Source organism: Callorhinchus milii, unplaced genomic scaffold (genome assembly GCF_018977255.1).
Source record: "Callorhinchus milii isolate IMCB2004 unplaced genomic scaffold, IMCB_Cmil_1.0 Scaffold6, whole genome shotgun sequence".
NCBI classification, from domain to species: domain Eukaryota; kingdom Metazoa; phylum Chordata; class Chondrichthyes; order Chimaeriformes; family Callorhinchidae; genus Callorhinchus; species Callorhinchus milii.
In genome coordinates this window covers 29457541-29483539 of record NW_024704747.1, presented here as the reverse complement: position 1 = coordinate 29483539, position 25999 = coordinate 29457541, and the positions used below count along the sequence as shown (strand labels likewise).

General features: G+C 41.9%; 2 protein-coding genes and 1 long non-coding RNA gene across 9 annotated transcripts; 1 reads left to right on the top strand and 2 right to left on the bottom strand.

Moving 5' to 3' along the window:
• Positions 1-1075: 1075 nt before the first annotated feature.
• nostrin (nitric oxide synthase trafficking) lies at positions 1076-17727 on the top strand. Of its 3 annotated transcripts, XM_007889874.2 has the most exons (17): positions 1076-1203; positions 3593-3678; positions 5322-5405; positions 6636-6698; positions 7486-7567; positions 7820-7882; positions 8222-8320; positions 9532-9657; positions 10843-10941; positions 11335-11460; positions 11841-11949; positions 12044-12126; positions 12726-12851; positions 13658-13919; positions 14869-14955; positions 15605-15784; positions 17239-17727. In XM_007889874.2, exons 1-16 carry the CDS (start codon positions 1177-1179, stop codon positions 15739-15741), a joined length of 1659 nt encoding a protein of 552 aa, XP_007888065.1. In that variant the 5' UTR covers positions 1076-1176; the 3' UTR covers positions 15742-15784; positions 17239-17727. The 3 variants fall into 3 exon arrangements, with proteins under 3 accessions (XP_007888065.1, XP_007888066.1, XP_007888064.1); XM_007889875.2 differs by lacking the exon at positions 17239-17727 and having other exon boundaries at positions 1076-1188; positions 15605-16287; XM_007889873.2 differs by lacking the exon at positions 17239-17727 and having other exon boundaries at positions 15605-16287.
• Positions 16729-20383, bottom strand: spc25 (SPC25 component of NDC80 kinetochore complex). Of its 3 annotated transcripts, none has more exons than XM_007889870.2 (7): positions 20291-20383; positions 19549-19695; positions 19072-19137; positions 18807-18953; positions 18491-18595; positions 17697-17795; positions 16729-17288 (listed from the first exon to the last, which is right to left on the bottom strand). In XM_007889870.2, exons 2-7 carry the CDS (start codon positions 19688-19690, stop codon positions 17170-17172), a joined length of 678 nt encoding a protein of 225 aa, XP_007888061.1. In that variant the 5' UTR covers positions 19691-19695; positions 20291-20383; the 3' UTR covers positions 16729-17169.
• A 1153-nt stretch (positions 20384-21536) lies between these two features.
• On the bottom strand, positions 21537-23615 carry LOC103176384. 3 transcript variants are annotated; one of them, XR_487584.2, is made up of 4 exons: positions 23539-23615; positions 22616-22636; positions 22247-22327; positions 21537-21894 (listed from the first exon to the last, which is right to left on the bottom strand). It is a non-coding gene; the product is annotated as an uncharacterized LOC103176384 (long non-coding RNA). The 3 variants fall into 3 exon arrangements; XR_487586.2 differs by having other exon boundaries at positions 23534-23602; XR_487585.2 differs by lacking the exon at positions 22616-22636 and having other exon boundaries at positions 23539-23611.
• Positions 23616-25999: the final 2384 nt, after the last annotated feature.

Below are 25999 nucleotides of genomic sequence, written 5' to 3'. Positions count from 1 at the left end.
CCACACCAACTTACATTCACATCCAATCTGCATTCCTGTATGGAGCTGTGTAGCAATGGAGACATGTACCAAACTATAAATCAATGCAGCGTCACAAATAATATAAATCTCACCGCCTGGAGAAAAACAAACTGCCTGAGGTAAGAGCACTGCGGTGTGGTTAGAAAGTCCAACCACCAAACGTTCAGAAATATTACCAAAAGATTTTTTAAAAAAGGATTTTAGAAAATGGAAGAAGCACACCTAAAATGCACATTGATTCATAAGAGAAGGCACAATGTATAAGACACGGAGTCCTGTAACTCAGTGATTAGAGCACTTGTTTTGCAAGCGAGAGGACCCGGGTTCGATTCCCAGGCAAGTTACCTCACTCCACACACCTGTTTATCTAGCAGTAAAGAAGAACCCAGTTGTTAGTCGATTGGCAGATCGCTTTTCCAGGGGTAATAAACCCTTCAAAAAACATGATTAAGAAGAATTTGGTCACTCAATCCATGGCTGTTTGTGGGACGCTGCTGTGCGCACATGGCTGCTGGGTTTCACCCACAAAATATGCAGTCAATTCACTTGATCGTGTATCCTGTGAAGCGCTTTTGAGATGTGTCGAAGATGCGATAAGGCACTATATCAAACGCAAGGATTATTATTATTATTATTATTATTTTCCGCACGTTAACGCTATTCTGCTACTTAAAAATCTCGCGATCTTCTAATAATTCCGGAAACCACATTCTTTGAAAAAAAGTGTTGAACTGCTGTTAACCACAAATTGATGCATTCTCTTTGATTCACCTTGTGGAACGGAGGGCGTGGGGAAATAAAACATAATGAATTACAAAATTTCTCCCCTTGATGAGAAACGGTGACGACAAAAAAAAACCAACAACAGGGTACATAGATCAATCAGCCCCTCACTCTCACTGGGCTCAGGGTACAATATAATGAGTCCCTTCTCTGGTCGATAATTCTTTGGCCAAATACAATGTGTTTGGCTACAGTGAGGAGCATTAGGACCTGAGGGAACTACAGTGTGTGTTTGCTGGCTGCTGAGCTATCAGATGACTGACTTGACTGACTGCTCAAAGTTCAAGTGTAAACTTGTCAGCACTGACTACTCACTCTCACTCACTCACTCACTCACTGTCCTGGGTCGAGGGAGCACTACAATCAGTCAGTATGAAAGACCCTGTGAGTGGATGCACAGTAAGGAAATCTTTATCTTTCATCTTTTTTTTGTCCTTTCTCAGACTGTTTGCACTGTTTGTCTTAAACCACTGCAACGAGCTAACTAACACTGACCCAAGGACATTAACCAGAGAATGCACTTGGCTGCAGTGGGTGGGGGGAGAATCACTGTAAGGTGCAGTTTTATTGCTTAACCAGAATTCTTGCTTGTTTGAGGCTTGTGTTTGAGTTTGACTCTGGGTGTGTTTGCATGCTGCTCTGGCTGGGCTCCTCCTAAACCCACTCTGCTTTGAGGAAAGTTAATCATGCATCAGAGTTAAAGTTATAAACTTTTAAACTTAAAGTTGTCAAGCATCAAGTACAACTTTAGTGAAACTCTCTCAGTTAAGCTTTGGTGTCAGTCAGAATCTGATGGTGTGATTCCAGCCCAGACATTGATAATAATAATATAACAATATATTATAATAATATAATATAATAATGATGAGAGGGAGCAGTGAGTGGGTGGGTGGGGGGTCTCTGGGAGCTGGGTTTGAGGGCTAGTGTGGATTGCTGAGGGCAAATCTCCCCCTTTCTGTTGTCATTGAGGATCCTGAAGGACTTTTCCATGTTAAGCAGGAACTCTCAGCCTCACCCAGGAACCCCATAGGGGAACCTGGTGTGAGCAGTGAATAGTAGGAAGTGTTCCGTCCGGGCTTCAGGCCAGAGTATTGGAGTGAATGCTTGAAGTCCTGGCAATAATTTAGCAAAGGGGAAAATCTTCCATTTTGGGGGGCAAAAAAAAACCTTAGGCAAGTTTGCTTACCCACACGCCTCTTGTGCACCTCGTAGAAAATAGGAACCTGGTTGTGAGTCAATCGTCGGATTGCTTTTCCGGGGATAATAATCCCTTCAAAAAATAAATAATAATAATAATAATTTGGCCACTCAATCTACCACTGTTTGTGGGACGCTGCTGTGCGCAATTGGCTGCCGGGTTTCGCCCTCAAAATATCCAGTCAATTCACTTTACAGTATAATCTGTGAAGCACTTTGGGACGTCTCAACGACGTGATAAGGCGCTACATCAAATGCCAGGAATATTATTATTTCCTGAACACTGATATTTCTAGGCTCATTAAACATAAACACAAGCTTCACCACAAATATATAGATCAAAATTATATGTACATAAGGGGTCAAGTGAGCCTTACGGCTGTTATTTAGAATCATCTTATCTCACAACAAGTATCCTTCTCCCAGTTCTGACAAAAACAATGGTACTTGTGACTCAAGCCAATGACCTTCACTACTGTCAATTCTAAGATTTTAAGAATTCAATTTGTATCACTTATTTCATTTAACTTTCTCTGTCTTTTTTCTGCCATGTTACCATTTTCATTTTCCTGGTACACTGAATGCAGCGGAGCCCAACTTAAAACATTTCCAGCTTGTCTCAGCGCAAGTTCTACACCAGAAGCTTCCTGAAGATCTTTCAAAGAACTTCTCCCGAGCCGGGCTGCAAGTGTTAACTTAATCTTCGTTGCAGTAGAGGTCATGAAAATGCAAGTGGCAACCTAGAAAAAAAATGCATCAAAGCAAATTGCATGCAGCAAATGACAGAGACAAACTGAATTTTTAGGCAGCTTTCCCTTTTTTTCTGGTTCTCGGACAAACTGAGGGCCAGATGTTAGAATTCTAGTTGTTTTTAACCACAGACTGCTGTGTGGGTTGGGATGGTGGATGTTAGTTATGTGTCATCCTGGCTCAGTTGGTGACTCTCTTGCATGTGATTCAGAGATGAAGAATTCAAGCCCAATGATTATGATATTCTAAATATATAGTCTAGTCTAGGTCAGTAATGGCCAACACGTAGCCAGCCCACGGGCCAAATATGGCCCTCAAGGATCAAGACGTGGCACGCTGAACATTCGCACTAGTCTAGATAAATCTGTGTTAAATCAATATTTGGTGTTATCAGCAGGTACACACTGAGTAGCGGTATTTATGGTGTGGCCATAAGTCAAAAAAATAGTCAATCAAGACAAAAAAGGTTGGCCAACACTCGTTAGGTTGAGGCTCCAGTGCCAGGGTTGCATTGTTGGAGATGCCATCCTTCCACAGAGAGATTAAGCCCAGGTCCTGTCTGTCTGTTCGGGTAGAGATTAAAGATTCTCCGACACCACTCAAATAGAGATAAGAGCTTCCCCCAGTATCCTGGCCAGCAATCCTCCAGATAATATTGATCATCCACTCCATGTCTGTTGGTAGGATATTGCTAGGAGCAAATTGGCTGTCACATCTGCTTATGAGTGGTCGGTCACTACACATTACAGAGATTCCCTGTGAAGCTAACTGAGATGTTTTGACATTATAGCCGCTATTTCAAATGCAGAGATTATTATAATTAATGTGTGGTTATTTTCAGTATGGAAGAGTGTACGAACATATCAAGAAGTTTTCCAAAAATGGCGACAATTACTGCAAAGAACTCATATCCGTCCTTCAGCAAAGGTACATTGAACATTCACGAATATCGTAGAAACTTATTGTCTTATCAGTTAAGCTTTTGTTGCATTCTACTGTGTAACTAAAGGATGAGATACTAATTCTCCTTTGAAACACTAAAGGGAGCTCTATGTATCACGGCGCCAGTGAAAATCATTGGAATACAAAGTATAACTTTGTATTTGTATTTGTGAAAATGTTGTTTAAGAGCGTAGCAAAACCACAAACCGATTGACTCGGTGATGCAGGTGAATGGACGAGACGAATTAATATTTACCGGTCGCTGATTAAATGAAGAGTTCTAGGATTGCCACTCTCTGCTTGAGTACCGCCAAACAATAGTTGCGACAATTATTAATGGTTGGTTGAATCATAAACTCATTCTGATGATTTCTTTCAGCTTGGATAAACGTATTCACAGCACATTATCGCAAGACTAAATTGTGGTTTTAACATATATTTACAAAGAATCAACCTATGTTCTGCCTCACAGAATGTGCTGAGTAAGAGACACTGTTGCAAAGAACTGTTGTATTCACACAAAACAACTTCAGACTTTCAGCAGAGGATGTTGATAGTGGAAAGTAACTACTGAAACAGTTAACAGAGGACATATAGCAAGTAAACAAATTCTACGGAAGTCAAATTTTTAAAGCTCCAGCTGCAAAACAGGTGGCCTCTAGTAAAATAGTATGATATACAAATAAAAACTAAGTGTCTAAACTGGCAAAGGGGAATATTTCCATTGCGGAAACATTAATTCTGTCATTGAAATATTCTGTTATCAAAGTTTGCTTCTCTCGATTACTGAAATCCTCTTTGTATTTCCCAACCATATCTCATATGACTGAACTTATCTCATCATTGAATCATTCTGCCTGTTAGTGCTTTATCCATAAATGTAATTTTGTTGTTGTTGTTATCTGCTTTATCATAAAAAGTGTCCTTATCGCAGATATATAATTGAAAGGTTCCCCTATCCCACCTATCGCTTAAAGTGTCCTTCCTCGAGTACTGAAAGTTCCTTTACCACTGAAATGTTCTGTAATACTGGAAATGTGTTTGTTCTATCGCTGGAATGGTTTTCCAGAAACTGTTTGTGAAGAAGTTATGCTGAGTTATACACCACATGTAAAACTGTAGCGCACAGACTTTGGGAACTCCTGTCGAGCTCCACCCTACAGCCTGAGTCATTGTGTGGTTATCTGCAACGATCTCCAGGCAAAGTACAGCAGTCATCAGCATTGCCTGAACTGATCCTCACTGGCAAACAGAAACCGGGGAATAAAAACTTCTTTGGTGCAAACCGTCCAACCTTTAAATATGTTTTGAAAGTATATTTTGCGCGCGATTGACTGATGCATTTCACCCACAAAGTACACAGTCACTAGGCTTCACAGTATGCTCTGTGAAGCCCTTTGAGACTGCTCGAAAACTTGATAAGGCGCTGTATCACTTTCAAGGATTATTATTTTATTATATTACTATCTGTTCATTTGGCACAGGTGCAACTGTGTGGGGCTGCGGTTTTTATTAAATACTGGAAATGTAAGAGGAAGAAACATGAGCAATTGTGTGGCATCCAGAGTTGTAGCAAATGTCATTGGCCGACTGTGAATCATGTCTGATATAATTGTGTTTGCTTAAAGGGCTGACCTAGAAAAGAGGTACTCCAAGGGCCTCATCAGACTGGCCAGCAAGATCACCAAGGCATCCGCCAACATGATGAAAAAGTAAGCGGCGTTGGAAAAATAAGCCTTTTTGTCATTCAAACGCCATGTTGGAAAGCAGAGCTGATCTCAAGCTTGTGGAGACAATGTGCTTAGTGGTGGACAGTAATAAACAGGTCACGAGATGAAACACAGAAAATAAAGAGAAGTTGGGGTGAAGGAGACCCTTTGGCCTATTTGATCTCATCCTTCCAGAATGCCCACCTTCCTTTCCCCTCCCATCACCGTTTGCGACAAGTTGCAGATAAGTTGACAGGTTACACCTTGATGTGTTACCTGCAATTTTCATCTTTCGTGGAATTGGCAATTGGCTGCTGCGTTTTGCCCACATAATACAGTCAATTCACTTTACAGTATAATCTGTGAAGCGCTTTGAGACGTCTCACTGACTTGATAAGGTGTTGTATCAACTGCAAACATTATTATTATTATCACATTGTTCCTTTAAAGCAGTTAACGCAGCCTTGATTGATTCCATCCAAAAAGAACAGGATTAACTAACTGCTTTGCAAAGGTGTTGTACGGTTAAAATAATAGGTACAAACGGAATTGAATAACTGAGACAAAAAACGTGAGGTTTACTCTGCAGTATCATTCAGTATATTCGTATGTATCTAAATTGCTGATAACTGGAAGTAGGTCAGGTGCCAACCCACAGGAACTCAGCTTTGACAGAGCGTAATTGTAATTTTCAAACACAGTTTGAACAGAATAAAATAATTTGAATGGAATTTCTTCTTAAGGAATCCTGTTCAAAAAATATCACCCATTAGACAGTTCACTGTTGAGGATGAGTGTTGTATGGGGTGGTATGGATGTTCATCGAAATAGGCCAAATGGATTAAGGGGTAGTTAAGTCAGTTTAGCGTCAAACTGACATCATTGAATAGGCTGATGCAAACTATTTAAGTAAAGATATTTGAACGAGGCTTACACTTTGGCAGCTCAGTTTACTGGAAGCACAGAGGAGCTGAGGAAGATACCACAAGGCAACAGTCTGCTCAAGATCTGAAACGTAAAACACCACCGGCGAATTCATTTCAATTATTTACCTAGTTATTTAAAGGCAGGGAAATGTCAGTGGGATTACCACAATACCACAGTCTGTCAGACAGCCCTCAACCTGTGCGTGCATGTGTGAACTTTATACCTCACCCACAGGGACTGTAGGCTTCAGCTCACGAGGTTAATGTTCTAATTGTAGTGTCTGACATTCTGGATTTGTCTCCAAAGCTCCATTTTTGATGTGTGGAATTGTGTGTCTGAAGAGATGGCAGCCACGGCAGATTTGCATAGGTGAGTACAGAGAGGCTTCAGCTGTGGGGGATTGAATCCTTTTGTTTTAATAACAATAGTTTGGAGCCATATTGATTTCACCAGCACTGTACTGTATGTGGCCATAGGAACATTGACATTTATACCAATATGGGCTGCACAGAACTTGCACTGTGTTGGATAGATATTTGTTAGGTCTGGGTATTAAGGGATATGATATGGGGCAAGGGCGGGTAATTGGAGTTGAGGTACAGATCAGCCATAATCTTATAGAATGGCGGAACAGGCTCGAGGGGCTGAATGGCCTCCTCCTGTTTGCTTCTATGTTCCTTCCCAATCTCCGCCTTCACATTTACTGTTATTCTTCATTCCCCTTTTAAGAATGTTTACTGCAGCCCCCAGCACTAGAAATAGTCTCAATATCGTATCCTTTTTTTTCCGCTCATGGCACGAAAAAAGAGAGAGTTGCATCGGGAATTAGAGAGACTGAATGATTAAGTATAATATGGCAATTCCAAGCGCGTTACATTATTTACTTTTACCGACTTGAACTTTTTGCTTCCTGTGTTTCATTAATCTGTCAACTAGCAATGCTCCTAGTGTTGTAACGTGCTTTTGTGACAACTATAATTTCACTTGGAAAGGCCTGTGCTGCATTGTATTTCAATTTGTGATGGTAATGGGTGGTAAGGGCCTGGTGTGGATGAATTACTGTGTATGTATATTCTTTGTATCTAAAGGTCAGCGCCAGATAGAGGTAACAAATCTTTTGTGCGATTAACCTGAACCGCTTTATTATTTCGAACAGGAAATTAGGCAGTGCTATTGAGCAAGAAGCCATTAAACCAATCCGTCAAGTGCTGGATGAACATAGTAAAAGGAGAAAACCGGTATGTGGTATTGATCATGCACTTCCTGGCTGTCTATGGGACATTGCTCTGCACAAATTGGCCGCCGCATTAGCCCGTACAGTCACTACGCTTTACAGTAAATCCCGGGAAATCATTTGATGACCTGATAAGGCGCTATATGAAATGCAAGGCTAATTATTATTATTGAGCATTTCCTTTTATTTGACTTAATTCAGTTATATTTTACTTGTATGCGTCTTACTCTGTGCTAATGTTACAATTCTATATCAGTTGGACATTGCAGTCGACAAGGCATCGAAGCTTGTGATAGACAATTGGAGTCAGCAGATTAAGGTATCCATCAATGTATTTAGTGTTGCAATCTCAGCTGTCAATTTCACTAACAATGCAGTATTGGTTTGAAAGTCATTAATTAGGCTGTTGTCATTGTCAATTTAGTAAAAATACAAAACAATTGCATTTGATTTTGTACCATAATCAGCACCATAGCTTTCCATATTTTAGAGTTTTATTGAATGTCTGATTCACCCACGAAACATACAATCAATTCACTTTACAGTATATTCTGAGACGTCTCGAAGACATGATAAGGCGCTGTATCAAGTGCGAGGATTATTTTTGTTACTACTTTCTATTAACTTTGCAACCATATTCACATATTCTGGGTTTCAGTGTAAAAAGAAGCTGATGACGTCGACCAAGAATCATGAAGTCCTCTTTCACTTTGTAGACGGCAACACACAAGTGGCAACTGAAAAGGAGAAACGCAAGGTTGTCTAGACTGGATTGTGTAAACTAATCACCTTCAAATGTAATATATAACTCTAATTGATGCTGAGTAAATGCTGCAATGAATGAAAAAAAAATTAGGGGCGAAATTGACCTTTCAAAATGGACTCAACGGATTATTTATCACCAAAATATTAACCCACGTTTACACCATAGTTTTTTTTACTGGAAGCTATTTCCCTAAGCTAAAGGCCGGAGAGAGCATAAGCACAGAACAACTTAATGCACAACAACAACAACAAATTGCACCCCACAATGCAGCCTCTATCTTGTCTCCAAGGGTCGACAGGCACCAGACATGACCTCTCCCAAGTGGACATCCTTCACGTACGATGCAATGAGTTTCAGCAGGTTATTGAATCATCAGACAAATTCCACCCTTCCCTCGGCCAATGTCCATACACAACAACTTTACAGCAGATTCAGGGTCAGCAATGGGAGCTCAACAATGTAACTGCCTTAAATTAAAGCCACTCTGGCCTGGATATAACAGACTCCACACAGACTAAGGAACAGACCTAGTCCTTTCCTGGTTTATAGGGTACAGCAGTTTGTTCAACAACAAAGGAAAAAGGCCGAATCTTCCACGGTATACAGGCGTTTCACCCAAAATCACAGTCACTACACTTTACGGTGTATTCTGTGAAGCGCTTTGAGAAGCCTCGAAGACTTGATAGGGCGTTGTATCAAATGCAAGGCTTATTGTTTTATTATTATACGAGCTACGAAATTTAACTTTCGATAATGAAGCGAGTAAAACTACTTTTAAAAAACGAAGTGAGATAAAGAGATAAAGGCATTGTTCTTTGTGAGTATGTTTTGGGTGAATCTGTAGTTGTGTGAGAAGGAGAGGAGCCTAGTCTGTCAACCCACCCACATGCCTGCCATGGACTATTGTCAGATTGCCAATTTTAGGAATAAACATTTGGTGGTTAAAGGCAGTTTGAGTAACATTTGTATTTATATACCAAGATCTAATTTAGGGGACTTCTTAAGGGAAGTTTGAGTAACATTTTTATTTATATACCAAGATGTAATTTAGGGGACTTCTTAAGGGAATAAGTAAATGAGAACTGCATCCAGTTACTGGAAAGAGACCTCATTACTGATGCCAAGTTGTTATTAAAAATCTTGCTATGAATTGCTTTACTTTAGCCGCAGAATATATTGTTATTTATTGTTTGTTCTTACAGCTGCTCAGTAAACTGAAGAAGTCTACTGAGGCTCTGACTAAAATGGACAATCATTACTACAAGCTGAACAGGACTGGTGAGGACACCCGGCTGAAGTGGGAGTTGACTTTAGAGCAGTCTTATCAGGCGAGTAGCAAAATGGTTAAAGGAAACCATTTTACCAGAATCCCATGATTAATACAACAGGAATGTTTTCAAAGACAAACAGAAACTCTGCACGCACGTGTCTTAAAGCAGAAAACACGACCACCGACAGTTCTTTACTTAAATAAAATTGTGCGAGTTTTTTAAAAAAAAGACCGACCCCGTTTGTGATATGGTAATTGGTTAATACAGTAATTAATAATTTAAATATCACCAGAAAACCTCAACACTGAAATCCTGAGACCATGCTCTCTCCTGCCTCTCAGTTCTGGACTTGGCAGAAGATGCTAATGTTGATTATGACTATTATTGTAACTTCACGTGGATGCCATGTGTTTGGTGGAGTAGAAAGCAGAACAGACATTTGTGTGTTCACCAGCACTGGAACAATGTATGTTGATTTGTGATTTGTTTCTAACTCACCAAGATGAACTTTTCTCACATTACAATTTTGCCTTGAACCTTAGTAAGTACAAGCTTGTGTACGGAGCGGTGGGGAGGGGAGATCTAATAGGAGCACAGAAAAATTCAACCTTTGGGCCTTGGCAGGGAAACACGGTTTAATGTAATGTGTTGACTGGTGAATGGACTCAGTAACTAAAATCTGGCAAGCAGCTGAGATTGATCCTCCGCACCTCCCAGTGGTAACACATAGAAAGACACCGACAGTAAGATCCCTGTGAACAGGTCCCATCCAGGCTTCAAAGATAGATAGAGAACAGTGTGTGATACAGTGGCTGATTCCATACACAGCTAACAATAATAATCAATTGATTGCCAAAGTGAAACCGTTCATTTATTTAACGTGCAAAAGAAAGAATAAGAATTGAGTGTATGTTTAGTTGTGTTGAATGTGATACAGAGCTGGTACCTCTCAGTATGGATAGGCCAGTTCATTATTTTCTGAGACACCTTTGCTTCAAAAATGTAAACCTGCACACACTTCAATTACTGTGCCCAAGTCTTAAAGCCAGGGGATAGATGTATGTCCCAGTGGAAATGCGTGGTTTACTATATCCAAATCCCTGACTGTCCAGCGCCTTGGGACGTCCTCCCGACATGAAAGGCGCTTTACTAATGTAATTTGTTGTTGTTGTTGTATCGTTAACATTAATCCCTTTGATCGCTGGTCATTCGTAGATACAGTATTTAATTTTTTTCTAACAGAAAATATGTGAACTGGAAAAAGAGAAAATAAACCTCCTGTGCGACATCTTAAATAAGTACAACCATCACATCTCCTGCTTTGGAAGAACACTCATAGAAGTAAGAATAGTTACCTGACAGGACATTTCAGTCCAACTCTGAGAGCTGAAGATTGCTGTTAAACAGACGATTATTAAACTTATATTAATATTAAACTAATATTAAACTTTCTATGGTTAACAATCCCTTCAAAAACAAATACTTATGTTAATAATAAACCACTCAATCCACAACTGTTTGTGGGACACTGAGTGCACAATTGGTTACCGTACTTTGCCCACAAAATATACATTTAATTCACTTTAAAATATATTCTGTGAAGGGCTTTGAGATGTCTCGATGATGTGATAAGACACTGTATCAAATGCAAGGATTATTGTTATTATTTAATATTTAAGTAAATTCATTGTAAACTCTGAAGCACCGATGTGATTGCAGTATGTTGTCTTTCAGTGTCAGAGACAAATCCACGAAGCTGTACAAAATGTCAACATTGAGAAAGACATCTTGATATTGGTAGAAGAAAGATCCATTTTATCAGATGAAAACAAAACAGAATTTCTGCTTACAGATTATTATGTAAGTAGACGATAATATGTTCTTTAAAATGCCTAATGACTTCATACAGAAATAGAACAGAAAACAGAAGAGTTTCTCCTGGTGTCCTGGCCAACAAGCCACCAGATAAAATTGGTCACTCGCTTTTTGTGGCTGTTTGTGAGACGTTGCTGTGGGCATCAGGCTTTTGGGTTCACCGACAAAATGTACAGCTACTACACTTTGTAGCTTAACCGGCGAAGCACTTTGAGATATCTTGACGACGTGATAAGGCGCTGTATCAAATGCAAGGATTATTATTATACTGATAGTCATTTTAATCTATTAAAAATAACCATCTCTCTAAACAGCATTGATTTAAATTGCAAATGCTAAATTAGAAGCTGTTGTTAATCTAACAGGAAGAGGAGACGAGAAACTCAATGGATAAAGAACGGAGAAGAACTGGACTAGCATTGAAAATACAGAGGCTTCAGGAAGATATTACCAGGTCACTAAAGGACAAAGAAGGTGTCTGTCTCCTTTCTCTAAATTACTATTAAAAGTTATCTGTCTGATTCACATGAATATTATAACAATAATAAATGTTTTTGATAATTTTCAGGGCTAGAGAAGATGGTTAGAACGTACTCGGAAAATCCTTCATTTTCAGCGAAGTTAGAAGAAACCGTGATGCAGCTGAATGAGGTAAAAGTCAATATTATGTATTTTTATACTGAACAAGATATCTCTGAACATGTTCGAAAAAATATATGACTTTGCATTACCCGTTCCGAAATTTCTAATCCAGGTAGTGGATTATAATATTTAAATATCAAACACAGCTCAATAACATGCCATTGATTATTGATGCATAAGATACTAACATGGATTATACGGCAGTACAGTGTTACTCGTGCAGGTAAACTAAACAAACAAATTGGGATTGCCCAATAGCTGAAGTAATGAAGAATATAACTCAATTGAAATAATAACCAAACACTAGAAGTTGACAACACACAAAATGCTGCAGATGCTGGAAAACTGAAACAAAAGCAGAAGTGGCTGGGAACCTTCAGCAGGTCAGGCAGCATCTATGGAGAGAGGGAGTCAACGTTTCGGGTCCACGACCTTCGTTCTGATGGTGGACCCGAAACGTTGACTCACTTTCCTTTCTCTATAGATGCTGCCTGACCTGCGGAGTGTTCCCAGAAGTTGACAAGTTCAATTTACGACAGGCTTACTCTAATTTCTGTGTGGAGTGTTTTGTCTGTAAGAGTAATAATTAATCTCACTTCCATTCCTAGATAACACTGAAGCTGACGCTCCTGGAGTTTAATTTCTACAAGCTTTCGCTCTGTGTGGCTGAGCTAGAGGGAGCTGGGCAACCTTCCCACCCACTCAATGGCAGCATCACCAAGTGCAAAGACAAGGTGCTTCCAAATGATTCGAATGATTTGCTGTGTATTTAGAAATACAAACTGCACATCTCCTAATGGCTTTTCTTGCATCTCATCAAGAGCCTAAATTAATATCACACTGCCATGAGATCAATGTTATTCTTTACTTTAAATGCGCAGATTTAAGTAGTGAAATTTAACTATTTAATGACGTCATTATTTTGTCTGTTTCACTTAAAAAATAATGATTTTTTTTTCTGTGCAGCTGATTAACCCAAAGCATCCATTCCTTTATTTGTCTGAACAAGTAGATGTTAAATATAATCAATTTCTTTGATTCTAATTAAACCACGACACTTGTGTTCTTATATGGCATCTTAGTAGTGTAAGTTAATGATCAATATATATATATCTTCAAGTCCTCCTGACGTGGAAGGCGCTATGCAAATGTAATTTGTTGTTGTGGTTGTTGGATTATATGGATTTGAATCCAGCCAAATCAGAGGTGCCTTTCACTGGTAAATGCATTCATTCTTCTACAATTTATTGAAAATACTTAGCATAATGGCCACATTGACCACAATGGAAGCACTTCAGACTACAAATAGTCATGTAAATCCAGTGTTGAGAATATATATTTCTTGTGTCTTACTCTTATCAATTCATAGTCAGCTGGTGAATCTTCGATGGGTAGAGTAACGTCAAAGCAGGAAGCACTGATGAGCAGTTATATATAAGTAGTAAAACCTTTTTAGCAACTAAATGTCATGTATTCAAGACACCAGAAGCAGTTCTGGCTTTGAAATCCTACTCAGATACCAAAAACGTTACTTTGGCAGGAATATTACCACAGTGTGGTACAGATCTCGCGTCCTGTGAAAATGAAGAATGTGCAGCATCGCAGAAGCCTGACAAACTCCATCGCCTCAGACACCAGAAGAGATCATCAAGGGCAAAGTCCCCAACCTGCAAACCAGCCCATTCGCATCATTCAGCCAACTAACTCCAACCATTCCTCACTGGGGCAGGAACAGATGAGGGCAGATACAGCTTCAAATAACTCTGATCAATTAGATGAACGAGATTGTAGTACGCTTGACGGTGAGTACTTGGCTAAACCTGCTTTATGCAAAGAATGCTTTTGGTGGCAAACTGGGTTTTTAGTGCAATGAGAAGCATGCACATCCCTAAAGAAGGACAGATACATGTTAACAGTCAGTTTGATTTATTTTGGATTACGGGGACAGTTGTTTTTACTCTTGTTACAATACCTTTAAAAAGTGTTTTCCTTTCCTTTCAATCGCCATTTGTTATGTTCATGCCTGTAATTTATTTATAAACTTTTCTATTTATCACTTGTGTTCTGCAATTAGCATATTTTTAAATAAGCAATATAACTTCTTCCCAAAAGCTTCCACAACATTTCATAATAGGATATCCATAAGTTTGAAAGCGCTACCAAACATATATTTACTTTCAATTCTCAACCAGGCCTTAACATAAGGAATCCATCAAGGCTGGAATTAATTAGAGGCTATACATACATAAGTTGATCACTTTTTAAAAAAAAAGGAATTCACAATGTACAATTGTAATGAAAAGTATTGATTTTTAAAAACAATTAGGGTACAAGACATCAACATCGGGAAACAGTGGGTAAATAGCTTATAGCCTTCAGTATATTTGATGTGATATTAATAATAATAATCCTTGCATTTGATATAGTGCCTTATCGTGTTATCGAGACTTCTCAAATAGTTTCACAGGGTATATTAAAAGTGGTTTTGACTGTGTATATTGTGGGTGAAACTGACAGCCAAGATGTATGATAAATATTGCAGCTTCTAAGGTTTATAAACAACTTTGCCTCAATAACTGTCCAGTTACTTGTGTCACAGCTGCAAAGCATAAAAATAAGAATGATCATCAATGAGGGGGTTTTGAGGCCCAGGAAAATGGTTGAAATGTGTAGATAAACTGAGATGTTGTGAATTTACTTTGAAATACTTTTACTCAGCATTTTAAAAAAATGATTTGTTTGATCCTACAGGAGTTTGTCCTATTCAAGAGATTGGAACATGTAAAGTTTTATATACTTATCAAGCAGGCAGAGAAGATGAGCTTAATATAAAGAAAGGTAAGATTTACAGTAATTAAATCAATGCAGGTCTCAATCCAGATTTGTATTGAACGGAATACATAGAATATGCCAAGAGTAGTGGTATTGCAATATACAATTATAATGTCTGTGTGCATTTTGATAGTGTGGTTCTGTTAAAATTGTATTTCTTGACAACTCACAAGACTTAAACTGTCATGTGTCATGGTTATACGGTTTGATGGTATTCCCCAAACCCCCAAAAATGTAATAATACAATAATAATCCTTGTATTTGATATAGCTAACGCCTTATCACATCTTTGTGACGTCTCAAGAGTGCTTTGCAGAATACACTGTAAAGTGAATTGACTATTTTATGAGTGGAATTTCAGATCTTTTGAAAATGAACAGCACCATCTTTATTTGGGAATGAACTTAAAACCCAGTCTAGTAGAGCCAAATCAATAATTAAAATATGGGCTTATTTGATGCTGCAGTTCACTTGTTATGCTTGTGACAAAGACCTTTAATAAGTCCCATACTATCCCAAACTATGAAGTTTGACTTCTAATCCTGGAGATTTTGCATCTATGCTAAAACACAATTTACCTCTAAATCCCTGGCAAATCACAGAAACTGGCAAGGACAACTTATGCTAAAATCCTTTTTTTTGTTGCTGTCTGTAGGTGATATTCTCAGGATTCACAGGAAAGATATCACTGGGTGGTGGTTTGGAAGCTTCAAAGGAAAGAAGGGAATGTTCCCAGCCACCTATGTAGAAGAACTGTCACAAGACACAAAATATGGATCATCCGAGGCATGAAACAACCTGATCGTGTTGTTTTTTTTTAAATTAAGAAAGCAAGGTATTTACTGAAACTCTAAAACATGGAAAATGTTGGTGAAACCCACTGACCGATTGTGAACCTCAATCTTATAAAGCAAGAAGCATTCCTTCAGAAATGAACGTTTCACAATCTGGCCCTAACATCTCTGTTATTCCTAAATTTAACGCAGAAGGAAGGCTTTGCACAAAAGTTTACAAGTGGTAATGTTGGGCAATGCCACAGTATCAATACTGCCCTCAGAGAATAATCTACACGTTTTTGCTCACTCACGTTTATGTAATGTTCAATTACTGCATTCCGCAATTTCTATGGTTTTCAGAATTAAAATCAGATGCTAGTGTAACATGAAACATAACTAGCGAATAGCTGAAACGTTCTTCTATGACTACATTTTAAAAGCATTTTGGGAGGTTATGTTCTGAATTTAAACCATTTGTGACTCTCTTGTTTAGAGTCAAATTGAGCAACACTGAACCAAACACATCCAGCACCATCAAAATAAACTAATCCATAAAACCCGTCATGATTTGTTTTTATAAATGGTTTGAAGCCCCCCAGAGATGTGAGATCTGAAAATCTGACACCTTGAAGGAGTTGGCACTGGCCTGGCTATAACCATCTCTAGATGTGTGGATCTCATTCTTTCTCTTGTGAATCTCTTTTAAGTTATTGGCGTCATCAGTTTCTCTTGCTGGAAATTACTTTAATCTTTCCAAAAAGTTACTGGCACAAACGTTTCCATTTTACATACTAATTAATTTGCTCAATAAGTCAATTGGTAAACCCAAGGAACAGCTTATGTAGAAACACACCATAATACTAGAAGTTGAAATAAAACTACTGTCCAAAATGCTCATCTCTATCAACTTAGTCACTGCTTGCAACCTTACAGAATGTAACATCCATTTTCTCCTCAAACAAATCTCACTATTGTTTAGACATATTTGGCAACAGATGCAAACTTTACTTGGAAAATTACTTTATTTAACACTACAGCAGAAGCATTGTTTCATGGCTACATAGCCAGTCATTTATCACTTATACAGGTTTGATCACGGCCATCGTACAACATACTTTAGTACCAATCCACCAAATGTAGATAAAAAATATATTGTATAAGAAATATCAATGATTAAGAAAAAAGTTTAGATAACAGGCAGCGAATGTATACGACAGTGAAAAGGCAGCCTATATTACAGAATTAAACTGAACACAATTCTTGCTGTATAAATGTCAGCAAGTAGATATTACAGTCAAAACAGTATCCACTAGAGAAACATATATAAAGACAGACGCAGAAGAAGTTCCTTTGTGTTTCTTTAGAAGAGAAAATACAAACAGCTGAATAAGTTAAACATAATTAGAGAAACAGGTAATATAAATGCTGTCAAGGCGTTCTTGAATTATATCAATGCAGTGAAGGCTTTCCGGATATTTGCAAGAAAAGCAGAGAAATTGTTGCTTTGTCTCAGTCTCTCCTGCAGCACGGTCATGCATTCCAGAGGTGGATCACACGACAACACTATCGGGAAAAGACAAGAATTTGCTGAAGAACACCTGGCATTTCTCAAAATCACAGAATATTCATAGCACAGAAGATCACTTGGCCATTGTGTGTACCCCACTCGTTTCCCCCTTATCGAAATTGCCTTTAAATGCTCTTATTAGATCAGATTCACGGCAACATGGCAACAACAACTTGCATTTACATTTGTGGCACTGACAGAGCTTAAAGGAGAGTCAGAGAAAGAGGGGAGCTGACCGTAAGCACGGTCGAGTATAATGATTGTAATGTTTCCCAGAGAGACTGTTGTGAGCTCCAGTAGTCAACTGTTGCATCACCTTCAGATACAATCACTTGGGGGAAGAGTTTGGTTCAGCCATTGTAAGCACAAACTTCAGATGTAACTTCTTGGAGAGACATACATACCCTGGTAATTTCCTTCATCATTGATTTTCAATAGGAATGTAAATGGCTGCTCTGGATTTTTATGATTGATGTATCTGAAGATAAACTGTAGCTGTTCACCTATTGAATAACAATTAAGTGAGTGGAGGGGGTATAAATAACAGGGATTATAATACATTCTTCAAATAGATAATGAAGATTTGAGTTATTAAAATATCTTATTGTGTTATGGGTCTATTGTTCAAAACTAATAAACTACAGAAGTTGCTTTGATATTATCGATGCCTATGATCTACATCTTAAAGTTTTTAAGATGGTGAACAGGATTGAACACTTTCACGCTCTCCCTGTTGCAATGATCTCCTGACGAATTGTCATTAAATTGTACATTGGAAATTTCAATGTAAATTCCAAATATTTTCACTTAAAAAGAATGGAATTGAGCTACATTTTGAAAACCCACAATACTGAGAGTTAGAGAACGAACCTGGTCTAAATTAACATTCTTCACCACCAAGTAGAAAATAGCTTTGATCAAAGGACTGAAAAGTACTGGACATTGCTTAAATGTTTCATTTTTAAAACCGCAATGCTGTTTATTTGAAAAAGCATGAACTAAAAACCCTAACATAAAACTTGGGAGGGAAACACATTTAAAGACTAGTCAAAATAAATGTCATTTCTGTAAGGAACTGGGGGTCAGTATAGCTAACAAACCAACATAGAAAATGCTCATCATTAAATTTTGATGATTTCCACTTATTATACAAGATTACAGCAGTGTTTTTTTCAGTTGATGAGATGTTCGGTCTTACCCTGCACTTTTCGTATTTCCAGTCCCATGCGTTTCTTGAACAAGTCTGCAGCTTTATTTAATTCCTTCAGTCTTGCTTTATTTTCTTGTTTTTGCACAAGGAGCACTTGGGATAGAAATCACAGATGAGCATCCAACTTATTTTGTAAACATTTACAAAGTTTATCTTTCATTGCTATCAGAATGTAGTTAGTCTGAATTCGGCCATACAGATGTATTGATAAACACAATTTTGAACTGTTAAATACATAATTGAGGGTCATTTATGCCTCTGATTTCTCAATTACAGCATTTTCATCCACTAACATTATACATACACCCTTGTTTTTTGACAATTCCTTCCTTCAGCTCCTTGATCTTTTCCAAAAGCTCCCCCTTTTGCTGTACAGAGCTTTTGAAGTCTGAATGTGCATTCTTCAGATCTGCATATCTTTTTGTGATAAGAATGTTGTGCTCGGAAATAGCTGAAAGACAGAGACCATATTTTTTTCATGCCGACCTGCTCCAATCAAAATACAAGACGACTATCGACAATCCAATTTATACCACAATAAAAAAGTAATGCAATAAGTTACCAAGTACCTTTACTGGTTTGTTGGATCTTTGCACACATTACTTTCTCTTCTTCATATTTTTGTAAACATTTGTCTGTAAAAGGAACATTTATTTAAATTAATACAATACAAAATTACATTTGTAAAGCGCCTTTCAGGTTGGGAAGACGTCACTCAAGTGTAAAGTAAACTTCTTTACAAAGTAAGCTTATAACATAAGCTTTGGAGTGTACTTGAATATTAAAGTGATAATGACACAGGTAGTACTGAGTAAACTTCAGAACGTAGATGTCGCGTACGTGTGAGGCGTGTTATTTAGCATATGAAGACAAAATTAGTATTTATTCTGCAAATCAGAATTGCAGTTTATTTTTTACACGTTCACCCAACATAGAGCACGATGGCACATATTCTCCCATTTGCAGTTCATAAACTTTACAACAATGAAATGTTAGCTGAAGTTCCATAAACAGCGCATATCTGCTTGCAACTAGACCGCCTGTACCTGTTGTGATCTTTAAGGACTCCCGGTATTGCTGTTTGAATCCCGCTGAATTATAGTCACTTTCCCACAAAGTGAAAAATTTGATCCGGGTTTCATTTAGCTTTTCCTTCAGTTGAGTGGCATCTTCTTTAACGCTACCCATTTGATCTGAAGCAAACCATTCAATTCAGATTAAACATCTTCCAGGCAGCTCACGTTTACAGTATTTCCTGTGAAGCGCTTTGAGACGTCTGGAAGACGTGATCTGCGCTTTAATTACATCGAGGCTCGACTATGCAAACTCCCCGCTTGTCGGCCCCCAACCCCTCCCTCCGCAGGCTGCAGATCATCCAGAACGTCCTCTCCCGCACCAGGCTCCCCGCCCCCATCACCCCCACCCTCACCCCCATACCCACCCCCACCAGGCTCCCCGCCCCCATCACCCCACCCTCACCCCATACCCACCCCCACCAGGCTCCCCGCCCCCATCACCCCCATACCCACCCCCACCAGGCTCCCCGCCCCCATCACCCCCACCCTCACACTCACCCCCCCCCACCAGGCTCCCCGCCCCATCACCCCCACCCTCACACTCACCCCCACCCCCACCAGGCTCCCCGCCCCCATCACCCCACCCTCACCCCACCAGGCTCCCCGCCCCCATCACCCCCACCCTCACCCCCACCAGGCTCCCCGCCTTTCACACCGCACCCCAGCTCTCTCCCTGTCCCCTGTCCCCCTGGCCCCGGGCTGTGGTGATTACCCGCTCTCTCCCTGTCCCGGTGTCGGGGCTCCGCGGCTCGCGCTCGGATTCAAACTGTAACGGCCGCCTCCCCGCAGCCACTTCCGGTACCGCCGTCACAGCAACCGGAAGGAGATGGCTGGCGGGTAATGGCGGCCTATGGGGGTGTGGGTGCGGACCCAACCACGGCTCTGTGTGTCTGTGCCCCTGAGGGTGACTCGGCTCTGTGTGTCTTTGCCCCTGAGGGTGACTCGGCTCTGTGTGACTGTGCCCCTGAGGGTGACTCGGCTCTGTGTCTGTGCCCCTGAGGGTGACTCGGCTCTGTGTGTCTGTGCCCCTGAGGGTGACTCGGCTCTGTGTGACTGTGCCCCTGAGGGTGACTCGGCTCTGTGTCTCTGTGCCCCTGAGGGTGACTCGGCTCTGTGTCTCTGTGCCCGAGGGTGACTCGGCTCTGTGTGACTGTGCCCCTGAGGGTGACTCGGCTCTGTGTCTGTGCCCCTGAGGGTGACTCGGCTCTGTGTGTCTGTGCCCCTGAGGGTGACTCGGCTCTGTGTCTCTGTGCCCGAGGCCTCCAGTTTGCCCCTCGTGCCCTCCGCTCCACCGCTCGGTGGCCGCAACTCCAAGTCACTACGCCCCGAAACTCTGGAACACTCTTCCTCTCTCTCTCTCTCTCCGCTGTGTGCCCCTTCCTTCCTCCCCCATCCTTCAGGTCGCGCCTGAAGACCCTCCTCTTCGGCCGGGGCTACGGTCACCTCCCCCCGGGGCTTGGCATCGTGACTCCCACCGCTGTCCGGCATGAGGGGCGCTGTGTAAATGCAAGTTGTTGTAACTCGGAAGGGAAGGGAGTTTTTCCCCGGTATCTTGGCCAACAGTCGTACACTTAAAAGCCTCTTTGCGTTGTGCAAACCTGACTGTCGGGTTCACCTAAAGACACAGCCAACCCTGTCAAGCACTTCGAAATTTTCGACATAAGGCACGATATCAAAGGCGAGGAATGTTGTGCAATATGTCCTTAGAATCCCAAATTATTGTGTGGAAAAGCCACTTCTACCCCCTCCGTTATCACAACTAACAGCCGGGAAGGAACGTGAATCAGTTTGCATAGATCAGGTTTGTCAGCCGCAGATATTGGCCATTTGTTACGAGCTGCTCTGAAACCAGACTTTTTACATGTGCTCTGAAAGTTGTACATCAAGTTACTTCATGAATGGGTTGATTTGCCACAATGCAATTCACACGTCAGGAAGCAATGCTAAGCACAATATGATATTTGTAACAAATAAAGGCTGTTTATTTGTTATAAGCAGTACACAATCTTAATACTTGTGTTGAAATATATACTCTTTCAGCTCATTCCTCAAAAAGCCACATTTCAGAAGTGATTCAAATATATGAAAAGTAAGTTATTATGCCTAAAATATGGTGACAACTGTAGCTTCTGCTTTCTCTGCTTATACTGTACAATACAATAGAAAATTACATCTGTATAGTGCCTTTCACGTCAGGAGGACGTCCCAAGGCTCTGTGATGTCGTACATTTGCTTCTGTACTTCCAGTTTCCAAGATCGCATCATTTCTGCACATGCAAGATTGTAGTTAGCCATTCTCTGCCATCCCAATGGCACCTGAAATAAATACCAAGAGAAATCATAAACCAGCTAGAAGAAACATTACTGAAGTGATCTATCACAATTTTATGCTAATTATATAGAATATGAGGAGAAATGTATGAATGAGTACTCGGTGAACCATTCATTGAAACAGTTCATTGCAAAATTACATATTCACTTAATATACCTCCATTTCTTACACGCGTGCAAGCAAAACAATACAAGCGTGCCTTTGTGGGAGGATTTTGTCAAAAGAACAAAATGTCAGGAAACAATCAAATCAGATAATTTGCTCATAAATATAATACCGTTGAGAAAAAAAAACAGCTGTGTTTTAAAGTAGAAGTTTCAGTAAGTTCCCACTTACTATGGAGGGAGTTCCCACATTGGCAGGCTGTGTGTTTCAGGCCAGTCTGCAATCGGCAGCGATGCCAGTACTCTGAGCAACCTATTTTGAGAAAGGAAGCAAATTCATCAACATTAAAGAAACATTACTTTAGTGATCTGTCACAATTTTATGCTAAATTATCCTGAATATTTTTAGAGAAGTGTACGAACGTGCACCAGGTGAACCATTTATTGAAACAGTCCACTGCAAAATTACACGTTCACTTAATATACCTTCATTTCTTACACGCTTGCAAGCAAAACAATACAAGCGTGCCTTTGTGGGAGGATTTTGTCAAAAAGCAAAACGGTCAATAAATACATTTCTTGTATATTACGAAGCAGGTACCTGAGCAGCCGTGTGTCAACTCTGTATGGTATAGAATCAGAGAATAAATGATAGTTATACAGCACAGAATGAGGCCGTTCGGCCCATCATGTCTGTGCCGCTCTTTGAAGAGCTTCCAAATCAACCCCATTCCCCCGCTCTCCCCCCATAGCCCTAATCAACCCCACTCCCCCCCTCTCCCCCCATAGCCCTAATCAACCCCACTCCCCCCTCTCCCCCCATAGCCCTCAACCCCACTCCCCCGCTCTCCCCATAGCCCTGATCAACCCCACTCTCCCCTCTCCCCCCATAGCCCTAATCAACCCCCCCCCCCCCCCCATAGCCCTAATCAACCCCACTCCCCCCCTCTCCCCCATAGCCCTAATCAACCCCACTCCCCCCTCTCCCCCATAGCCCTAATCAACCCCACTCCCCCCTCTCCCCCCATAGCCCTAATCAACCCCACTCCCCCCCTCCCCCCCATAGCCCTAATCAACCCCACTCCCCCCCTCTCTCCCCATAGCCCTAATCAACCCCACTCCCCCCTCTCCCCCCATAGCCCTAATCAACCCCACTCCCCCCTCTCCCCCATAGCCCTAATCAACCCCACTCCCCCCCTCTCCCCCCATAGCCCTAATCAACCCCACTCCCCCCTCTCCCCCCATAGCCCTAATCAACCCCACTCCCCCCTCTCCCCCCATAGCCCTAATCAACCCCACCCCCCCCCCCCCCCTCCCCCCTCCCCCCCTCTCCCCCATAGCCCTAATCAACCCCACTCCCCCCTCTCCCCCCATAGCCCTAATCAACCCCCTCCCCCCCTCCCCCCATAGCCCTAATCATCCCCACTCCCCCGCGCTCTCCCCATAGTGCTGCAAACTTGTCCTCCGCAAATAATGGTGTACAACACGACGTGCAGTCGGTGTACGGTGTATAACGTACACCACCTCTGTGTGTGGTGTATGCGGCGCCCACACACCGGGCGGGACCTGAGCTGCTTCCCGCCACGAGGGTCACGTGGGCTCCGCGGGAAACATGGCGGCCGTCAGACTGCACCACATCCCCCACCTCCGAAGGGGGGGCGGTATATTACACCCCCCCCACCCCCACCCTCTCTCTCTGTCACCACATCACACCGCGCTGTACGTGTAGTGCGCGTCAATCACAGAACAACGCGGACTCAACGGACTGCAGTTATGTTGCTATTGATTACCTTCTGTGTGTGTGTGTGTGTGTCTCCCCCCCTCCCCCCCCTTTGGCTGCTGTCAGATGGTCGGCGCCGCCGTGGCTGCAGTCCCCCTCCCGGCCTGAGGGTGTCAGTGCTGAGACCGGTGTGGACGCGTTGCTCTGCACTGCAGCAGCAACAACAACAACAACAACTCCTCCTCTAATGTGGTGTATTACACTGTGACTTAACTCTAACTCTCCTTTACTGTGTACTCTGATGGTACTGCGCTGTGTGTTACTCGGGGAGACTCCGTGATGGACCCCGAGACGTGTTATTTTCGAAGGGGATTGTTCCCCCGGAGTCGTGCGGCTCAGTGGTTAGAGCACTCGCTTTGCAAGTGAGAGACCTGAGTTCAATTCCAGGCAGAGGGCGAAACCTCGGGCAAGTTTCCTTACTCCACACAGAGCCTAATAATAATCCTCCAAAACCAAAAACAATAATAAATTGGTCATTTTCAATCCACGACTGTTTGTGGGACATTGCTGTGTGCAATTGGCTGCCGCGTTCGCCCACAAATATACAGTCACTTCACTTTACAGTGTGTTCTGTGAAGCGCTTTGGGACGTCCTCCCGACGTGAAAAGCGCTATATCAAATGCGAGGATTATTATTATTATTATAATTATTCCGGGAAGCGAACCCCCGGAGCGCGCGCGTTCCTCTTGGGCCCTCCACGCGCGGGCCCCGCGCCCTCTAAAGCGCCTTCAGAACGCACTTGACTTATTTCTGCCGCCGCCGCCCGCCCGGGGATACAGCTCCAATGGCAGCCGTCACCCTTCTGGTACCTGACCCGATGGGGGCCCTATTATTTACGCGGCGTCAGTGTTGCCGGCGCCGTCGAGAGCTGTGCAGCGGCACCTGCCCCCTGTCCTCCGCTGACCTGCACACGATCAGTCACCGTTCAGACAGCCATCAGCAAAGTGAAGCCGGAAAAATTTCCTCTTCCCTTCGTTGATGGTTTTTTTTTTTCCGCACATCGCACTCTCACCGCTTACATAACCAGATTGTTTAACCCTTTGCGCTCGACTCGGCAGGTAGAGGCCGTTAGCGGATGCTGCGGCGAAAGCATTTTTCTTTCCTGCACGCTGCCCGCTGAGCTTCTCGCCAGTACGCGACGTTTGCGGGGGTCCACCATTTTTTAGCACTTGTAATAATAATAATAATCCTCGCATTTGATATAGCGCTTTTCACGTCGGGAGGACGTCCCAAAGCGCTTCACAGAACGCACTGTAAAGTGAATTGACTGTATATTTGTGGGCGAACGCGGCAGCCAATTGCGCACAGCAATGTCCCACAAACAGTCATAGATTGAAAATGACCAATTTATTATTGTTTTGTTTTGGAGGATTATTATTAGGCTCTGTGTGGAGTAAGGAAACTTGCCCGAGGTTTGGCCCTCTGCCTGGAATTGAACTCAGGTCTCTCACTTGCAAAGCGAGTGCTCTAACCACTGAGCTACAGGACTCCACAAAGTCCACTTTTAAGAGGATGAAAATTTCCGAGGTTGAAGGAGACGAAAGCGCTGGAAGCTCACTCGCAGGCTCGCCGCGCCAGTGGCACCTGCACGCGGAGCCCAGCCGCCGCGTGAACATCGAGCTGCGCTCTCAAAAGTAGACAGCCGGCCCGCGCGAGATAAATGCTGACGGAAATGTGGAATCGCAGAGAGCAAACGAGTGATTGGAAAATTTCGTATCGAAGGACAAAGGAGAATTAGGACCGCGCTTGACATAAACAAGTGATTATGGGATATGGCCATTTAACTCTCCGTGACCTCCCACCGCTCCAGCTCTGCCACCTGCAACCCTACAGACACAGCCTCTGCCTTCACTAAGCAAACTCACAGCTTGTTTCTTGTCCCCCCCCTCTGTCTGCCCCACCATCTGTGGATGAACGTTCAGTCCTCTGCTCTGCTCTCGTGGAGTTCTGTAGCTCAGTGGTTAGAGCACTCACCTCACAAGCGAGAGGACCTGGGTTTGATTCTATTACCGGGTGGGGCGAAAACTTAGGCAAGTTTCCTTACTCCACACGCCTCTGTTTACCCGACAGTAAGTAGGAACCCTGTTGTTAGTCGATTGCCGGATCGCTTTTCCGGGGATAATAATCCCTTCAAAAAAATAAAAATGTGACCCCTTTTGTCCCAAACTATAGAACTAGGATTGGTAAAGTAAGTAAGTAAAGTAA

Bases quoted from the DNA above. Each gene is read 5' to 3' on its own strand.
- spc25 (XM_007889870.2), bottom strand. From the start codon at position 19,690: ATGGGTAGCGTTAAAGAAGATGCCACTCAACTGAAGGAAAAGCTAAAT. The intron at 19,138-19,548 runs GTACAGGCGGTC...TTCCTTTTACAG, and splicing joins GTCCTTAAAGATCACAACAG to ACAAATGTTTACAAAAATAT. The intron at 17,289-17,696 runs GTATGTATGTCT...TTTTCCCGATAG, and splicing joins TGATGAAGGAAATTACCAGG to TGTTGTCGTGTGATCCACCT.
- nostrin (XM_007889874.2), top strand. From the start codon at position 1,177: ATGAAAGACCCTGTGAGTGGATGCACA. The intron at 3,679-5,321 runs GTACATTGAACA...GTTTGCTTAAAG, and splicing joins ATATCCGTCCTTCAGCAAAG to GGCTGACCTAGAAAAGAGGT. The intron at 13,920-14,868 runs GTGAGTACTTGG...TTGATCCTACAG, and splicing joins AGATTGTAGTACGCTTGACG to GAGTTTGTCCTATTCAAGAG.